This window comes from Nomascus leucogenys, chromosome 14 (genome assembly GCF_006542625.1).
Source record: "Nomascus leucogenys isolate Asia chromosome 14, Asia_NLE_v1, whole genome shotgun sequence".
In the NCBI taxonomy this organism is placed as follows: Eukaryota; Metazoa; Chordata; class Mammalia; order Primates; family Hylobatidae; genus Nomascus; species Nomascus leucogenys.
This window is the reverse complement of record NC_044394.1, coordinates 77,724,474-77,744,018: the sequence shown is the minus strand read 5'-3', so window position 1 is coordinate 77,744,018 and position 19,545 is coordinate 77,724,474. Positions and strand designations below refer to the sequence as shown.

At 43.8% G+C, this 19,545-nt stretch overlaps 1 protein-coding gene across 3 annotated transcripts in view; it reads right to left on the bottom strand.

The window, feature by feature from the left end:
- The window catches only part of UXS1 (UDP-glucuronate decarboxylase 1), a 95,269-nt gene that overhangs the window by 28,567 nt on the left and 47,157 nt on the right, over positions 1–19,545 (bottom strand). For 2 of the 3 annotated variants that reach the window (XM_012495724.2, XM_012495723.2), the window contains exons 6-9: positions 16,950–17,130; positions 7,571–7,675; positions 3,567–3,626; positions 922–1,043 (exon numbers count right to left, since the gene is read on the bottom strand). In XM_012495724.2, the coding sequence (XP_012351178.2) occupies positions 922–1,043; positions 3,567–3,626; positions 7,571–7,675; positions 16,950–17,130 (468 nt within the window). Of the gene's footprint in view, positions 1–921; positions 1,044–3,566; positions 3,627–7,570; positions 7,676–9,961; positions 10,666–16,949; positions 17,131–19,545 lie in introns of those variants that run through there. The other variant, XM_003277436.3, reaches the window with a different exon arrangement.

The window sequence follows — 19,545 nt, the reverse complement described above, 5'->3', positions numbered from 1 at the left end:
CAGAGCACACAGCCGACAGTTCCCCAAGCTCACTTGCAGACTGGATCCTGGGCCTGACAGCATTGCTCCCAGAAACAGACACTGCATCTACCAACAGCCTGTCCTGGACCAATGTTCCACAGCCACGTTGATTTACCTGCATGTCCCACTATACCAGAGGGCATTTTCATGAGGATGTGAAAATTCAGACCCAAGCCCAAGGACACACTCAGTGAGAACATGAGTGGGATATCCTGTGCCCAGGCCTCCGCCTTCTCTGCACAGTTCATTGGCTCCTGCACCACCCTGAGATGGGCAGGGCAGGCTTCACAAACCCTGTGTCAGAGGTAAGAACTGAGAGAATGACGGCTTAAATCTTGGAGTCACACGGCAGTATGGCCAGTGTGGCAACCTTGACCTCTTGGTCTGTGAGCAATTTCTGCTATAACATGCGGGTGACCAAATCTGTGACATAAAATATCGTCAGCACAACAATGACTAATGAAGAAAGCATGAAATAACAGTAACTAAATATCAATAACAATTCCTAAAGAGGTTCAAATTATAGCAATAACGCATCCATTTTTATACTTAATTGATAGAAAAGTAAAAAAAGAAGATCCATTGATTTGGAGGCTTCAGGAAAAGAGGTACTTCTTAGCTGCTGGTGAGCAACTGGCAATGAAGAAGCATTCTGGTCATAGCCATAAAATAGTATTCCAAACCCAAGAACTGATCTCTAGGAAATCATTTTTAAAATAAGGAGATACATGGAAAAAGCTGTTGATAATACCATTAATTTATAATACTGGGAAACTGAGCTTCCCAAACACCTATCCCCAGACAAAATCAGTCATGGCATTCATTCCTTTACAGCACTTTACATCTGAGGTCAGGGCGCTCAGCATGCCTAAACCGCAAGCCCAGACCCTGGTGAAATACCTGCTTCATGTAGGCATAGCACATGGTCTCTGCAACACGTTTGCCTTCATCGTAGCAGGCCCGAGGTCCTATTGGATTCACGTGGCCCCAGTAATCCTCACTTTGAGGGTGGACTTCAGGATCTACGATGGGAGAAAAGTGAGACTGTTTTCATCTTTTCTTTTTCCAGTTCATATCAATAATGCATATTTATGATGCAAAAGGGAACTTCGGAAAGACACATTTAGAGATGGAGAGATGTATTAAAGAGGCAACCTCAGGTTTCCAGTCCATTCTCTAAGTTCCAGTAGGACATGATATTAAGCAATGACAACATTTTACTTACAGGGAAAAAAAAAAACATCAGGTCTCCCAATTTTAAGTCTTCCCTCTCTTCTATAAATTGTTCTTAACTTTTACAGTGCTACCCAAATTACAATTAAATGAAATCTATGTGAAGAGATACATGGTTTTGTTTTATATTTATAAAATTGATAACTGGAGCAAAACATGTATTTATTGGAAAAAAAAAGAAAAATGCAGCATCTCTGGAACATGATGACTTTGACATGTGCCATCAGCAGAACAAATCTGGGACCCGTGACGAGACAACGTGGAGGCTCCTGTAGGGCAGGTGGAGGGACCGGGTGACCCCTGGCAAATACGTGCCTGTTCTTCTAGCCCTCATTTTACACTCCCAATTCCTGTTTCTCTAGTGTATAAATCAATCACACTTTAAGACATACCAGGGGAAGAGACTATTGGAAGAAAACAAGTGACAAATTCTTTTATTCACACAGGTATATTTCTGGAATGTGAATATACACCTAATTTATTTAGTACACCAAGAATTTTATACATACTTGAGTACAACTATGATATAAAATGTATAAGTCTTTGCCACGAAATCTGGACAAAAAGATGCATTGTTATAAATTCCCATCTTGTTTATCTTACCCCTGAAGTCTGACTTGGGACTCAGTGGACCTGAGCAGGTGCAGGGAAGTAAACAGACAGGTATCCTGCCACATGTCTGCTCAGCCGATCCCTCTGGGTCAGCACAGCCTCCGCAGCAATGCAGAAGTGTGCTGCAAAGAAAGGTCTATGTATCTGCTGCTGTGGTTTAAAATTCCCTTTCGAAGGGCAAACTTCTCACTAGTCAGTGAGAGAAAAGTTCTAAGGAAAATACTTCCTGAGAGAAAGGAACCATTGACTTAAATTCACAGAATGTACCAGATGATTGATATCAGACCTTTTTCTGGGGATCTTTGACAAGAGCTGGGCAAGCTACACTCCAAAAAAGATGGTCATAAATTTGACAAAGGACAAGAAAGAAAAGGCTGGGTATGCCCATCTGTCCCTGGACTGGCACCATCTGGACTGAAATGCCCAGGACGCCAAGCTTCTAAATAAGTCCCCTCACAAAATCACCATGGAAAAAAACAGGGCAAAACTTACATTGTTAATACAAAAGTAAAGATCTAGAGTCAAAAATAATTTCCAATCATCTCCCCTTTCCGGCATTCTGCGAGGCTAAGACACTAAGCAAATACTCCACAAAAGTTTACTTTGGTTATTCAAGGTCAGAGGAGAGCACCAGGTGACTTCCATAAATTACACTCTCCAATTATTTAGGAAGCCTAAGGAACACAGGCTCCTGTCAGACATGCAGATAATAAATGAGACGAGTGGGGGAAGCAGGGTGGCTGTGGGAAAGATGTCACCGTTCCCCTCTGGACAGATACCATACCCCATAGGTAGGGAGGGGCACACTCTGCTCTATTATTAATAACTGCCCAGGACTTCAAAAAAGTAGACAATGAACTACCTTTTCATAGAGATTACAAAGAATATCACTGCATTTAGAAGAATTTCTCTGTTGCTATGATTTTTTTCATTCAGTTTCGTTAATTAAAAAAAAAGTCTCTTCTGATTTTACCCTCTTACTTCCTTCTCTTGTCCACAATAATAACATAAAATAGAAAAATTACATCATACTAAAACCTGGCTTCTGCTGCATCAGCTAAGCAGTTCTCCTAAACCTTGCACACCCAGCTGGTTTGGGGCTGAAGAGAAATAAACACACATTGAAAATATAGCCCCTGGTCCCCACTCCTCAACTCCTTCCCAGGCAGTGAAGGAGAAGAAGGCTGTAGCTTGGTAAAACAAGCTCATGGGTGTTCTGACACTACCTGCTTAAGGTACTTCCAGAACTCGTTATACAACAGGGGAGACAGTCAGCATGTGTCTCTTCTCCCAGCAAGCTTTAAAGGCCAGCCCACGAGCTCTTGGGAGGTCAGGCATGCAGCATGCATGACTCATATAGAAGAATGGCATGTGCTAGCCAAACAGGTAAAAAGATAGTGTGATTTCTGGGATGTTTTCAGAGCAGAATGGCAGAAACACTTCTGTGGAATCATAAATGGTGGGTCTTTATTGGCCAGGTGACAGGGTACAGTCCTCCAGTGATGTGTGATTAAACAAGAGAGGTTGTCCCACCAGGAGGAGGAGCTTGGCGACCCAGGAGGCTGACAGGTAGCCTCTTGCAACAGGAGGAGCATGGGCAGGCTGGGCCTCCTCAGAAAAGAACCCTGGACTCTTCTGAGACAGGATGAAAACAGTCCAAGCGCTACAGTGAGCATCCCCTGAGAGAGCCTCCTACTTACCTCCATACACCTCCGACGTGGAGGCCAGGAGCAGACGGGCACCGACTCGTTTTGCCAGCCCTATAGAAAGCAAAGACATGATAAGAGACTCAATTTACATGTGCAGGCACATTTTTTGCTGGCCAATTTAAGCACTGTTTTAGTATTAAAGACATTTAATTATCTATCCAATTATCTACCCTTACTGCATCTGCTTTGGCACCAAAATAAATAAAACAAATGAAGTAAGAAAAACCTAAATGGATTCTCAGAAGGCCAGTATTTTGTTGAATACTTGTCATAAGCAGGTCCAAATGCAGAATCTGTAAGTTTGATAAAGTGTGATTTGAGAAGTTTCGTGAAGACTCCTCTGCCCCCAAATATTACCCTATATTTTACTGGGTAACTTTCCCTTGGTTGACAGAAGGCAAGGCCCTTCTCTCCTTAACTTCCACAATGGTCCACCTGCCACTTCCTGAACACGTCCCTGGGCTCTTCTAACTGCCCATGCCACCCTGTCTGGGTAACTCTCCACTCATTCTTCTTTCTCCTTTGTGGTTCAGCTTACATAGCACCTTCTCCAAAGCAACTGTCACATTCCTCAATCCTGCTCTGAACCCCTTTCCTGGACTGATCACTCACATGTAACTGACTAGAACATCATTATCTATGGTGGTCAAGTAAGTATGGAAAGTCTTCCAAACTCATTCACAGAGTCCCTGTGTACAGTGGTTCATTACAGGCTCCAAGAACCCCCCTAACCTTCACTAACCCTGTACTTAAGACAGGCAACATACCCCACCCCCAATCGCCACTACACTAGACGGGGGCTGTGCTGGACACCCCTCAGCTCTGCCCCCCACAAAGAGCAGGGGCCAACACATGCCCACAAAGCACTGCTAGGAGGGTGAGACGAGCCAGGCGCATGCAACCTATGTGCGCTTCTGGGCGAGGCTGGGTGGGGTGGAAGGATTCTAGTGTGTCCGACAATGTAGTAGCTTCAAAATGAAGGACGCTGAGATCTTTTTCTTCCTGATTAAACTTTTTGAGATATTTGTACATTCAAATTCAATTGTACAAAGTAGTATAGGGACCTTATGTATCTTTTACCCAGATTCCCCCAATGCTAAAATTTGTAAAACTAGATTGTGTCACAATCAGGACATTGACATTGATATGATCGGTGACTATTTCCACTGAAACGGACATTCCATTGATAAAAGTGATAGAGCATTTCCATCTCCACCAGGTTCCCTCACATGGCCCTTCTATAGCCTCTCCTCGCTCCCTCCCACCTGCTGATCCCTGGCAACCACTAACCAATTCTCCATGTCTATAATTGCGTCATTTCGACGATGATACACAAATGGAACATGGCCTCTTAGGACTGAATTTTTTCACGGAGCATATTTCCCTCAAAACCTATCCAAGCTGCAGTGTGTATCAAAGTTCCTTCCTAATCTATTGCTGTGTAGAATTCCAGGGGATATATGTATGCACTGCCGTTAATCATTCACCTATGATAGGACATTCTAGTTGCTTCTCGTTTTTGACCTCTACAAGTAAAGCGGCTATGAACATTCATACAGGTTTTCATGTGAACATAAGTTTTCATTTCTCTGGGAGAAATGCCCAAGAATACAATTACTGAGTCTTATGTTAGGTGCATATTTAGTTTTTTAAGAAAGCATCAAACTGTTTTCCAGAGTAACTATACATTTTATATTCCCCCCTACCTGAGTTCTTTCTAGTTTATAGTTTTCTCTGAACTTTGGTCATAAACACACATCACAAATGCAATGTGTTATATTTCAAAAACAACTGAGTTAAAAGATTTTGAAACTAAGACTATTTCTGTATCACTTTCATGGAATGACTTACGCAGGATCTACAGAGACAACTGTCAGGGAGTGAAGCCAAGGGAGCTATCCTGCTGCTGTAGTGTCTGGGGGTTACGAAAAACTTTCATCAGAGAAAGAACTCTAGCACAGGGTCTGGGAGGTGGGCAAGTTACATAGAGGAAAGGGCCTCACCAGGAAGAAGCCAGGCAAAGTTCATGGCATCTTGTCTCAAGTGCAAGATGGCTAATGACGGCTCCTCTCGATTCAGAATACAAAGTCCAATTTGGGTTTCTTTGCCTTTTGTATCTCTCCTGGAAGACTCTTTACCATTCCTGCAAGGCCTCCACATTCAATCTCAGTCATAGCTCAAGCCCTAGCTCGAATCACTTTTGCCTTTAACTCTAATAGCATTTTGCTGAGGCCTCTCTTTGGGAGCCTTTCCTTTCCTACTAGGTATCACCAACGCTTGTGCCCATTCAGCAGCCCCCAACCCCCATGGGGCGCCAAGTGCAGAAGAGCCTGAGGGTAACCCCATCTGAATCTGCCCCACAGTGACAGGACCCACGGGCACAGTGACTGCATCCCCCGAGTAGGAAGAATAAATGGAATCTCTCTAAATACCAAGTACATGATGGGCTTTTCCTCTGTGGTCTAGTTCTGGTATGATGGAGGGGGGTGGGGCAAAGAGAGTGTAGGGAGGGGTAGGTGCTTGTGATGGCAAGAAGAGGGCACCACGCACACCTCTAAGCAGAAGCAGCAGCACCCTGTTCTGTCTGGTGACCAGAGCAGGAGACGGTAACAAAGAAGATAAAGCTCTTTCCAGATAGGAAGAAGTTGTTTACTCCAAACAACTTGACCCTTGTGATGGTTCATTTTATGTGTCAACTTAGGCCACAGGATGCCCAGGTATCTGGTTGAATATTATGTCCAGGGGCGTCTGTGAGGGTGTTTCTGGAAGAGAGGAGCATTTGAATCTGTAGACTAGGTAGAACAGATGGCCCTCCCCAATGTGGATGTATCATCCAGTCCCTTACAGGCTTGACTAGAACACAAAGATGGAGGAAGGCCGACTGCTTACATAGAACATCGATCTGCCCTCGGCTCTCCGGTTCTCAGGCCTTTGAACTACACCCCTGGCTTTCTTGGTTCTCTTTCTTGCTTGCAGAAGGCAGACGGTGGGACTTCTCGACCTCCATAATCATGTGGGCCAATCCCTCATAACAAATCTCTTTCTCTAAATCTCTACACATCCTATTGGTTCTGTTCTTCCGTAGAACCTTGACTAGTACCACCCCCTAAAATATTGCATCTAAGAGATAAACCAATCTCTGGCTGTCCTTTCATTCTCTTGACTCCATGCTTTGTTCAAATTAAAATTTAGTGCTGTATTTCCCAAGTCTATTTGCAGAACCTGTACTAAATGTTCCTATACTTAAATCCATCATTTACTTGCCATTTTTAAAAGTGGTACCTTTCTTCCACTTTGCAAATAAACAAAACCCCTAGAGTTTTTTGAAAAAACTGTGCCAAATTTAAGCATACCTCTAATTTTAAACATTAATATGTGCACATTACCCAGTGCTATAAATCTAAGGGCATGTCATTTGTGAATATACACATATGGCCACCCTTACCAATGCTCTTTCTTCCATCTTTTATGAATGCGAACCCTGAAGTCCAATCTAGGGCAGGTACTCAGTCTTGATAACACCCCATACAGATGTCTCCATCCATTCCTTCAAGGAGTGCCACTGAATCACCTCTGTGTGTAAGGCCATGCCAACCCAACCTCGGGATCAGAGCCACCACTGCCTCTTTCCAGCATGAGGCATGCCACTTATCCTCAGCATTCATCAGCTGGTTTCAGAGGAGGGGAGGGAGGCAGGCTGGGTGGTCAGGTCACATGAAGCCCCTGTGGTCACTTCCAGGGGATCTCCACCAGGGTGCTGCAGCCTGATTACTACAATGCATGAAAAGTTAGACCATCTCCTCCATGACATATTCTGATGACAAATAAAGTCACACTGAAATAACACTGCGAAACTGCCAAATACCACAGGCAGGGCGATAAGGGATGAGGGAACACACTCAGATTAAACTCTAGTAGAAGATTCAATGACCTATGCTTATAATCATCTAAAATATTCCTAGCAACAGCCAAAAAACAAGAAAATGACAACTTACCCAACATGTTTAATGTCCCAATCGTATTGGTCTTTAATGTCTTGATAGGATTATACATGTAGTTTGGCGGGGAGGCTGGAGATGCCAGATGGTATATCTGGTCAACTAAAGGAGACAAAACAGAAGCCTGTTACTTCAGAAAAAGCACTAAAAAAATACTGACCTCCTAGGATATATGCTGTATAATAAACGTATTAGTATATCTTTCACTGAAATCAAGTTATTTTATTCTTTATATAAGCTAATTTACATTTGTAATTAGAAAAATGTTAAACAAAAATAGAAAGTCTATCTGGAAACAAAAACATGTGCTGGGTCAGCTGAGTCTGTTCTCGTGTAACCAGAGTCAATTCGATTACTGAGTTGATTGTTTTCTGAAATATTTGTCCCAGATAAAGCATTCAAATCAGAAGGAAGACTGATTTTTTTTCAGACACAGAATTAAGCATGAATTTTTTTTTTTTTTTAGTTTGTAAGGCAAATATGACTTAAAACCAAAGACACGGAACTATGGGAGAAAGTAGCCTTTCCTTTGTTTTTATGCATCCTGTATACATAAAACCAGACCCTGAGACCATGGGGAGGGAGGGAGGGGGGTTTTTAAAGCCATGAATGGCAAAGCAATTCAGATTCCATACAACCCCTGCCCCTCCTGGAAAGGCATTCACTTTAACGTCACTACCCACAGTGCTCCAGCACAGAACCAAGTCAGGTAACATCTGCACATAGCAGAGAAGTCCTCGGGGACCAACCTCTCCCTGTGGAATGGCAGCAACAGACACACACACACAGGAGGAACGCCATTCTTCCAGACAAAGTCCCTGTCATGCCATTCTACTTTTAGCCACTGGTGAGGAAACACATCCACCATCCACAGGAGTGAGGAACAGGGATCTGAAAGCTCTGCTGCCAAAATGAGTCCTCCCTTGCACATGGATGTGTAAGAATACCTGCAGGGGCCCCTCTGCCCGGGCCTTCCGGGCTCCTGCTGACCAGGGAACTGCTGCTGTTTTCCCTTTCCCAGTGCTGGTAATGGAAGAGCTGCAGATCAAGCCTTTGAGCCACAGCAGGTCAGTCTGGAGGTTCTCAATCAATCCTGACTGTGCACTAGTCACCCAGTGAGGTGATGCCTGGGTCCCCAACACCCTGAAGCAGGCTGGGAGACTCTAGACCTTCATTCATATATATGTATGTATTTTTTTTTCCACATTTGAAAGCCAAGTCTGAAAAACAGTGAGTTAATTTAGAAATAGAACCAATGCTTATGGGAAGAATAATCTTTTTGTAAAGAGAACTAACAAAACACCAAATCTTTAAAATTATTGACGGTCTGTCAAAATACAAGTTCACTGAAAGGATCTGTCCAAGTAAAAGGAAATCCTGTGACCGCTGTTCCCACCCCCACAAGTTATTCTGAGCTGAAAAACTGCTAAAAATAAAAGGTGAACTAATATTCTGTTATACAAATTGTAATTTAACAAGATACCTTTTAAAAATCAGTTCTCACAAAGTCCCATAATTCTAAGGCCAAACTATCTTTTGCAGTTTCCAGCTAGGATCAGCACAGACCGGGTCAGTTCCTGCACACCTACTTCCAAGCTCCAGGGCTGCAGGTAGAAGCAGCAGACCATTAGCCCCAGAAACACGCACTGTGCTGCCTCCTCTGAAGATGCCTCCTCATACCCACTGCCACTTTGGAGCAGGACTGCACAAAGTTCAAAACCAAATGAGGGCCAGGCGTGATGGCTCACACCTGTAATCCTAGCACTTTGGGAGGCTGAGGTGGATCACTTGAGGTCAGGAGTTTGAAACCAGCCTGGCCAACATGGTGAAACCTGTCTCTAGTAAAAATATTAAAAAAAATAGCTAGGTGTTGTGGCGGGCACCTTTAATCCCAGCTACTCGGGAAGGTAAGGCAGGAGAATCACTTGAACCTGGGAAGCAGAGGTTGCAGTGAGCCAAGATGGCATCATTGCACTGCAGCCTGGGCAACAAGAGCAAAACTCCATCTCAAAAAAATAAATAAAATTTAAAAATTAAAATTAAAATAAAAAAAAATGAACCTGGCCAAACCTTCGGAGCTGAGTACAACACCACAGAGCCTGCTCAGGTGTGCTAGACCTGGAGCCTGCTGCCACCTGACTCACACTCATGGGCATTTCTGCTTACACAGACAGGGTCACCCTACGTTCCTCAAAGAGAGTATAAACAACTCTGTACGGGTTGTGATCTTACACAACAAATTATTCATCACTATCTTTACTCTTGGGGTGACAAGGTATGCAGGGAAAGACAGGAAACTGCATTAAAGGCTAAGAGGGAAGAAGTGTGCCTTGAGAGTACAGGAAGCCTCCCCTACATCAAACAGAAAGCCACTATCATTAACCTCGCACTCTTCCCTCCTCCTCATCTCCTCCAGTCCTGGCTTTCTTCTTCAAAGCTCAATCCAGACGTCAGTCTGTATGGGAAACCTTCTCACGGCCCTTGGTCAGAAATAATCCCTTGCCTGCACCACTAGTCCACAACAGCTCAGCACTGCCTTGTCCAGAGATTCACACATGCCTTCCTCACTAGACGAGCTCACTGAGCACAAGATGCAGGCCTTTCCCTTCCTGATGCTCTCCACAGTGTGGACTCTACAGGAAGGGGAGGCCCCCTCGGTCACCCACGAATGCAGACTCCTGAGCCCACTGCAGGTCTCAATGCTTCAGGATTTCCAGGAGGGCCTGGAAAACTTTCATTTAAAACAAATACCCCTCCATGGTGCTCTGGCCCAGGCCAATTTGGGAACAGGGCTCCAAAAAAGTTAGCTGAGAGAAGAGATGAGCGTAAACTGGGGTTTTTCCATCCCCAAAGGCCATTCCATCTGGTTTGGTGTTTCTTCCTCATTGGACAGGTCAGTCCCACTGCTGCTCCGGAAGGCTGAGGGCTGCCCCATCAGACTGTCAAGACGTTCAGTTAAGTAGTGGCACTGCTGCATCCTCCCATTTGAGAGGAAACTGAAAACCCTACGAAAATCAAAGTTTCCCACCACCCCCTCTCCTTTGAGAATGTGTTCTTCCTGTAACATTAACAATAACTCCAGTTCCTCTCCTAAAAAGGGCACTGCAGCAGAGTCTGTTGGTTAAATAATCTGGTGAGAAATTCTGAAGGGGAGAGAAGAGGGGAAATTCAGAGCAGGGACAAATAACCAGCAATGAGAGGTGCTAGGTAAACACTAAGTAACATTAATAACAACTGGCTTCGGAATATAAATAAAGCAGCAAGGTTAACCCTCAGAGGCCAGGACAAAGGCCCTCGGAATATGTCAACTGCACAGTTCAGAGTACACCAAGCATGAGCTTGACGTTCCAAAATCCAAGCTGAGGTGGGGAGAGGAAGTCAAAGTGGGACAGAAAGGCAGCCCATTCATGGGTGCCCACACAGCCGCTCCAGAGACCGCTAGAGACCCTGCCACAACCCTTCACATTTACAAGGCCACGTGCTGGGAGCTCAGCTAGAAAAATAGAAGTCTCAAGAAATGAGCCTAAAAGAGCTCCAATTAATGATCAGCAGCATTCCTACAAGAAAGCACGCAGTGTAATCTTATGTTGGGAAGAGGCTGGGTGAGGGCACGGCTGTGACTCACTCGGCCCTTCTGTGAATTCTGACCGGGGAAACTCAACCAGTCAAACCACAAATGAACTCCCTACAGGGTCTTAGGTTGAATTTCCCTGTGCCCAAAACCCACATAAATGACACATAAATAGGGAAGAAAAAAATCACCGTAGGAAAAGAACAACTCGAGATAACCTGAAACCACTGTTCAGAACACGTCGGAGAAATCAACATTTTCTTCTACCAAAGGGGAAATCCACATAAAAACTGACTGTAGCTTCCACTCCTTTGTTGATTTTCTTTTTTAATTTTGTCTTAAGTTAGTGACATAGTCTGTGTCAAGCCTCATTCTGTGCCACACGCACGCTGTACGAAACTGCCAAAGGCCAGTTCAGGATTTGTACCATCAAACTAAAGACTATAGAAACACTAAAACGCAAAACAGTGGGTTACTTCTTTCTGTGATAACTCACGTGATTATTTAGCACATACTAAATTCCCATCATAAAAGATACAGTAGAATTCTCTTTTTCTACACTCGAGTCAGAGGTAGAAATACTCCCCAACGAGATGTCCCTCTCTGCGATGTGAAGTCTCACAGCATGGCCCTAGTCTTTGTCTCCAGAAACAGTATTTAGGATGGAAAACAGGAATGAAGAAGATACAGAACTTCTCAAAGTATAAAGACCAAATTTCTCTCGGCACAAAGAAGCAGAACAGCAAGATTTTCCCTTCATCTCATGTCAAATTTATTTACTTAGGGCAACAGCTGCACACACTAGAGACTGGCTCAGCCCCCGGGAGCTGGGGTTGCCCGCCAGTGCTGTCAACTGTTCTGAGTGAGGGGCTCACCTTCCTTGTGAAGCCACCGCAGGGGAAAGAATTTCCAGTGTCCTAGGCTGCTCCATAGGAAGCCCCCACAGCTCCAAATTAAACAGAGGGCTATCTCTAAGAGCCGCCACTGCAGTTTTATTTACATTTGCAATATAAACTGAAAGCTGAGAAAAAAATTTCTAAATGATACTTCAACAAAAATATTCTCATCAGAGCTGCATGCTTTAAATGTCTACATAAACATGGACTCAATCCCCTTGGCAAACACTGTTTCCACACATCCTCTTTAGGATGGATGCCCAGGGTTGATGGCTTGGCTCTCCCGTCTTCCCTCTCCTGGTGCCCCCACCCCCGGCCCTCCATAGCAACTGAGCATCCAGGTAAAAGGCAGGTAATGGAAAGGGCTCCATGCCTTGGTTTCCTCACCTATAAAATGAGGAAAATAGCTGCCTACTTTGCATGGGTATTGACGTAATTAAACTTGCCAACCATAAACAGTGATTAGAATAGCACTTGGAATATAGCTAAGTATTAGCTATGGTCACTTTCTTCTTTTATTTCCCTGGACCTCTTCAACAGAGATACTACAAGTTCCCGGTACTGGTCTTCCCATGACACAATGCACATTTCTGCGTTTTCCTGTTCCCCATGGAAATGCTGGTCTCAAGATCCCTGCTTATACAGACGGTGGAAAAGTAAATTGGGACAGCATTTCAGGGAAGCACAGGTGCTCTGTAGCGGGACCCTGGGAAAGCCAGTGTACTATGAAAATGATGACAGAGACACAGATGTGTGGCTTTCTGAAGCACGGTTTATGATGGCTGCAAACTGCAATCAACCTAAAGATCCAACAACACAGGACTAAGGAAATTACAATACATTCATAAGAAGGCAACTTGCTAACAAGTAATGTTGAGGGGGAAAAAAATCTGTGTCTTGGTAAAGAGATCTAGCTAGTATAGCCACAAAATAGAACACTAAGCAGCTGCCAAAAAAGGTCTCTATATATGATATAGAAAGATCACCAGGACACAGTAAGTGGAAGAAAATAAGATTCAGGACAATACATAATAGGTTATATAAAAAGGGAGAACTATAAATACCTATTGTGTTAGCTGGGTCACACACACACACTGCAGATGAATACAAAGAAAGGATCAACAGCTGTTTCCTGAGTACAGCTGAGAACTGGCAAGAGGAAGACTTTAACTTTATAGTTTTATCTTTTCCACTTTTATGTTTATTTATTTATTTTTGAGACAGGGTCTTACTCTGTCACCCAGGCTGGAGTGCGGTGCAGTCATGGCTCACTGCAGCCTCAACTTCCTGGGCTCAAGTAAGCCTCCCACCTCAGACCCCTGGGTAGCTGGGACCACAGGTGTATGCCACTATGCCTGGGTAATTTTTGTAGAGACAGAGTTTCACCATGTTGCCCAGGCTGGTCTGGAACTCCTAGGTTCAAGCGAGCTGCCTGCCTCAGCCTCCCAAAGTACTGGGATTACAGACGTGATCCACTGTGCCCGGCCATCTTTTCCATTTACTTTTTAAAATAACTGAACCATATTACCTATTAAGCATGTTTTTAATGGGAAAAAAAAATCACATTTAGGAAAACGACTGGATGTTAGCTTCGACGGTTTTTTTTTTTTTTTTTTTTTTTGAGATGAGGTCTTATTCTGTCACCCAGGCTGGAGTGCAATGGCACTATCTTGGCTCACTGCAACCTCCACATTCTGGGTTCTAGCGATTCTTATGCCTCAGCCTCCTGAATAGCTGCAACCACAGGCATGCACAAGCATGCCCGGCTAACTTTTTGTATTTTTGGTAGAGACTGGGTTTCACCATGTTGCCCAGGCTGGACTCAAACTCCTGAGCTCAAGTGATCCACCCTCCTTGGCCTCCCAAAGTGCTGGGATTATAGGTGTGAGCCACCGTGCCCAGCCAACTTCCTCAACAGTTTATAGAAAGATTAAAAATAATTTTCTATTTGCTTTGTAAAATACCTTTCTATATTTTCTTTAACATGTATGTATTATTTTCATCATCAGCAAAAAAGATTCTTTTGAAAAGAGAAAAATATTTCAGATTCTCTTCCATCTCATTGTTTATCAAATATATAAACAAGAAACCTAATTATTTAATTTAGTTCAAAGTATGTTTAATCTCTCTTGAGATTTCCCCTTTGTCCCATATGTTACGTAGAAGTTTGTTGTTTCATCACTAAATATTTTTGTAATTTTCCAGATATCTTTCTGTTACTAATTTCTAGTGTAATTCCACTCTGGTCTGAGAGGACACTTTATAGGACTCTAATTCTTTCATGTTGGCTGAGGTGTCTTTTATGGCTCAGAATATGATCAATCTTGGAGAATGTTCCATGTGGGCTTCAAAGGAAGGTGCATTCTGGCATTGTTGGATGAAGTGGGCATTGTGAGAGCAGAAAGAGTGAAGAGATGGAGGGGCAGCAAGGGGGAAATTATCAAGGGCACAGAAGACCTGATGCTAAAGTTGAGGACCCACTGAAGGAGAAAGTGAAAAACAGGCTTCAAACTACAGAGGCAGAGAAGCATCTTATGCTCTCCCAACATAAATGCCAACTGAGGGAATGCAATACTCTGAGCAAAGGACAAAGCACCAATCATTTATTGTATGACTTCATTCAATGTGTGGGTGTGTGTGTGTGTGTGTTTGCAGGTATATGTATGTGTGTGTGTGTGTGCGCGTCCTACACACTGTCACAGAATTGGCAGAAATGGCCTAGAGCAGCTTTGGTATCAAAGCTCACAGTTAAAGAAGATAATTTACTTATTAAAACACCATTTTTACTAAGTTCTGGCTTCTCAGTGGTACTGAAATTACATAAACAATAGTGTCATAAAATAAATGTTTCTTGCCACGTGCTAAAAAAGAGAAGAGAGTAGTAATATTAATAGGTATCATCTGGGGGAGGCCGAGGCGGGTGGATCATGAGGTCAGGAGATGGAGACCATCCTGGCTAACAGGGTGAAACCCTGTCTCTACTAAAAAATACAAAAAATTAGCCCGGCACGGTGGCGGGTGCCTGTAGTCCCAGCTACTCAGGAGGCTGAGGCAGGAGAATGGCATGAACCCAGGAGGCAGAGCTTGTAGTGCGCTGAGATCATGCCACTGCACTACAGCCTGGGCAACAGAGTGAGACTCCATCTCAAAAAAAAAAAAAAAAAAGGTATAATTTGGGCAGCACTTAGCGAAATGAGGGCCCAGTGCTGTGCTAAGTCCTCACAGTAGTTTTCTATTGCTGCCTTATCAAATTTAGAGGCTCAAAGAATATCCATTCACGATCTGATCTGACAGTTCTATAGGACCGGGCACAGTGTGGCTCAGCTGGTTCTCAGCTCTGCCTCCCCCCAGGCAGAAATCAAGGTGTCAGCGGGGCTGTGTTCCTTTCTGCAGAGGATGATTCAGGATGACAGCAAAATTCAGTTCCCTGAGGCTGCAGGACTAAGGTCTCCTTACAGGCTCTCCCCAGGGAGCCATTCTCAGCTTCCAGAGGCTGCCAACACTCTCCCACACATGGCTCCTTCAAAGCCAGCCAGGGTAGGTTAGGTCCCTTGCACACTGCAAACCTCTCCAGCTTCCCTTCTGCCCGGTCTCCCCGTGGTATCTCTTCTACTCAGTCTCTCTACCTGACTCTTCCATTCTCTGTTGCTGCCTTTGACGGTTCATGTGACTATGTGGGGGCACACCCAGATAATCCAGGATCATCCTCATTTTAAAGCCAGCTGGTTCATAACCTTGATTCTATCAGCAAAGTCCTGTGACAGCACCACCTAGCATCTTGGGTTGAACAATGGGAAGGGGATTCTTAGCAGGGAACTGTGAGAATCTGCTTGCCAGGCCCTGTCACATGCATGACCTCAGTTAACCCCACAGCAATCCCAGGAGGAAATCCAAGAGGAAAGTGAGCCCACTGAGCTATAATCTACATAGCCTGTTACACTTTACAAAAACTACAGCTTCACTCCAAAATGAACCCTAAATAGATTACATAATTAAATGTTTAAAAAGGAAGCAAAAAACCAACCAACAAAATAACACCATGGCTGCTTTCTAAATATTAGATTAAATATTCATCTCATCTTGGAACGGTTAGAGTAGAAAGAGAACAGAAGAAACAGCAAAAAGGATATGAACAGATGAAACTATGTTATAAAATTTCGATCAAACGAAAAGGCAAAAACTTTTTGCCTTTGTGGGAAAAATGCTAAATACAAGCCCAACAGTTAACATTCCTATTACAAAGAACTCATACTAAAAGAATATTTTTTAAAATGGACTAACAAAACCATTGGTATTTCTCTGGTGAATTAACATGTTAAAGTCTAACCATATTTAATAACCAAAGAAATGTACATTGAACCAATGGTTTTCTATCAAATTAGCAAGATCGAGGGGTTGGCAGATTGGGTGCTGGTGAGGACCTGCTTCCTGGTTCATATATGCATCTTCTCGCCATGTCCTCACATGGTAGAAAGGCCAATGGGGTTTTCCCGGGCCTCTTTTATAGAAACACTAATCCCATTTGTGACGGCTCTGTCTCCATGAACTTATCACCTCCAAAGGCCCCACCTCCTAATACCATCACTATGGGGCTTGGGATGCCAACATATGAATTTAGGGGGACACCAACATTCAGACCACAGCAGATGTGTACTACAGGAAAGTTACTTCAACAGCTCCATGAAGTTCAGGACCAGGGGTGCCATGTAGGAGAGAAGACGGCTATTCACACTGTTATAACCACTCGTTATCACAGAGACTAGGACGGCACCTCATACACATCGAGACATTTCAAAAATAAAACCCAACATAGCTTTCAATGAGCTCAGTCAAACAGCTTACCCTCCTGCAGCTCTGGCGAGGCCACCTGCGCAGCTCTGAATAATAACAAGGTGCAGTTTTCACTCACCCTCGATGTAGAGAGGCTCCACCACGTCGTGGTTAATCAACTCGAAGTTCTCATGTCCGATCCAGTGTTCCACGTTTCTCTTCCTGCCCGTGAAGAAATTGTCCACCACGGTCACCTCGTGGCCGTCCATCATGAGTTTGTCAGTTAGATGGGAGCCCACGAACCCTGCGCCTCCGGTTATCTGCATCCGGACAGCGTGTGCAGAACATTCCCAGAAAAAGCACATGAGAACACAGTGAGGACCAGCTCCACGGAGAGACATCTCTGGTGCAGCCACAACTTAAAACTCAGGAGCAAGGTGGGCAAGGAAGACAGCAAAGGTTTTAAGGTAGCATCTTGACTCTTACTGCAGAACAAAGAGGTCACACTATCTGTAAACTCCTAAGCAGCCTAAAATTTCAAACTACCACTCTTGGAAGAATACAAAAAATCGTAGTTACAAATTTCAAAATGTCTGCTGACAGAGAATTTCCCATTAGTCAAAGGTTCTTGTTTTATAACAAAGGGGATGCTGGACATAGCTCACATGGTCTTAATATTACTGCTGAGAACTTTAAAAATTACTTTATAGAAAAAACAAGTAGCAAAATGCAGAGATTTGGTGAACTACCAAGAAAAAAAAAAACTTAATATTTAAGTTAGATTCAAAAACCGCACAAAAAATGAATATCTTTTAAATTGTTTATGAGAACAAATTAATAAGCAATACATGCTGTTTGTAGACTAAAGCCCTAAATGCCTAAGTCCACTGTGTGGTTAATTTCTGAGTGGTGATGCGAGCACAGTGTGGTATCCACTCCCAGCCACAGAGCACAATGAGGCAGCTGTGAGGGGTGTTGACAGGAACTCAGTAATAACAAAACCTAGACCCCTGCAAAGGTGAAAAGTCAACTGCGCTTGAAAAATACTTTTAAGTTGAACACAGGTATTTTATTCAAATTAAATGGTGTAACTGGAGGAGGATAAAGGGAATTTCATCTGGGGGAAGGGAATAGGCGGTGGGAGTGAAAAGAATAGGCTCAGAAAACAGACCTGCCATGCGCAACTCATTCTCTAGCCTGCTGTACCCTGTTCTCCACTCTGCCTTCTCTTCACCAAAATTCTCATTCATTTCACCCTTCTGTTTCAAACTGAAAGAATTAATAGGAAGACAGCAATCCTTTCTACCTAAAATAAAAGGTAGACAAACTCCTAGGTCTATGGTTTTAAAACATGTAATTCTCCATGAAACTCCTGTTTAAAATAAATGAAATCTCACACACGATGAAATATTCACCACGGGTGAGAGAGTAAAGCCACCTGGATTTGACTGGAGTGGTAGCTCATGCCTGTAATCCCAGCACTTTGGGAGGCCGAGGCAGGCAGATCACTTGAGATCAGGAGGAGTTCGAGACCAGTCAGGCCAACATGGTGAAACCCCATCTCTACTAAAAATACAAAAAATTAGCCGGGCGTGGTGGCACACTCCTGTAATCTCAGCTACTTGGGAGGCTAAGGCAGGAGATTCACTTGAACCCAGGAGGCGGAAGTTGCAGTGGATTGCACCACTGCACTCCAGCCTGGGTGACAGAGTCAGACTCCATCTCAAAAAAAAAAAAAAAAAAAAGAAAGAAGCCATCTGGATGAAAAAGATCAAAAATGGCAGAGGGGAAGTAAGGGGAGGCTATAAACTAAAAATGAAATCTGGGTTGGTTGCAGCGGATCATGCCTGTACCCAACACTTTGGGAAGCCAAGGTAGGTGGATCATTTGAGGTCAGTCGTTTGAGACTGGCCTGGGCAGCACGGTGAAACCCCGTCTCTACTAAAAATACAAAAATTAGCTACACGCCTGTAATCCCAGCTACTATGGTGGCTGAAGCACAAGAATCACTTGAACCTAGAAGGTGGAGGTTACAGTGAGTTGAGATCACACCACTGCACACCAGCCTGGGTGACAGAGCGAGACTCTGTCTCATAAATAAATAAATATCCTAACTGCCCCCAACTGAGTGGGCCCCCTCTTGGCCAAAGGGAACCCCAGAGAAACCTGAAAAGCTGAATTCCCAGCCATGATGTGAAAGGAGATTGGACATGCCTCACTATACTTTCTCTTTTGGAGTTTAGACACAACTGACCAACGTTAATGTTAAAACAGAGATCATAAACAGGACCTAGGGTCGTGCCAGACAGGAGCTAAGTCACATCCCTCCAGGTCATTCTGACCCAGTGTATTGGTGAACAGACTTCCTTGTCATAACTTAGATTCCTTTCTGCTGACTCCAAAGTTTTACACAAAGATTTACTCCTTTAACCAATTACAAAGTAAAAAATCTCTGAGCCAGGGAGGTCAAGGCTGCAGTGAGTGGCAATTGTGCCATTGCACTCCAGCCTGGGTGACAGAGAGAGACCCTGTCTCAAAATTAACAAAATAAAATAAAATACAGAATCTCTTAACCCGCCTCTACCTGTGAGTCCCCACTTCAAAAGAGCTTGTCTTTTTGGGCCAAACCAATGTAAAAGCCCTATATATTGATTTATACCTCCTTGTAACTTCTGCCTCTCTAAAATGTATTAAAACTAAACTGTAATCCACCTGCCTCGGGCACACTTACTCAA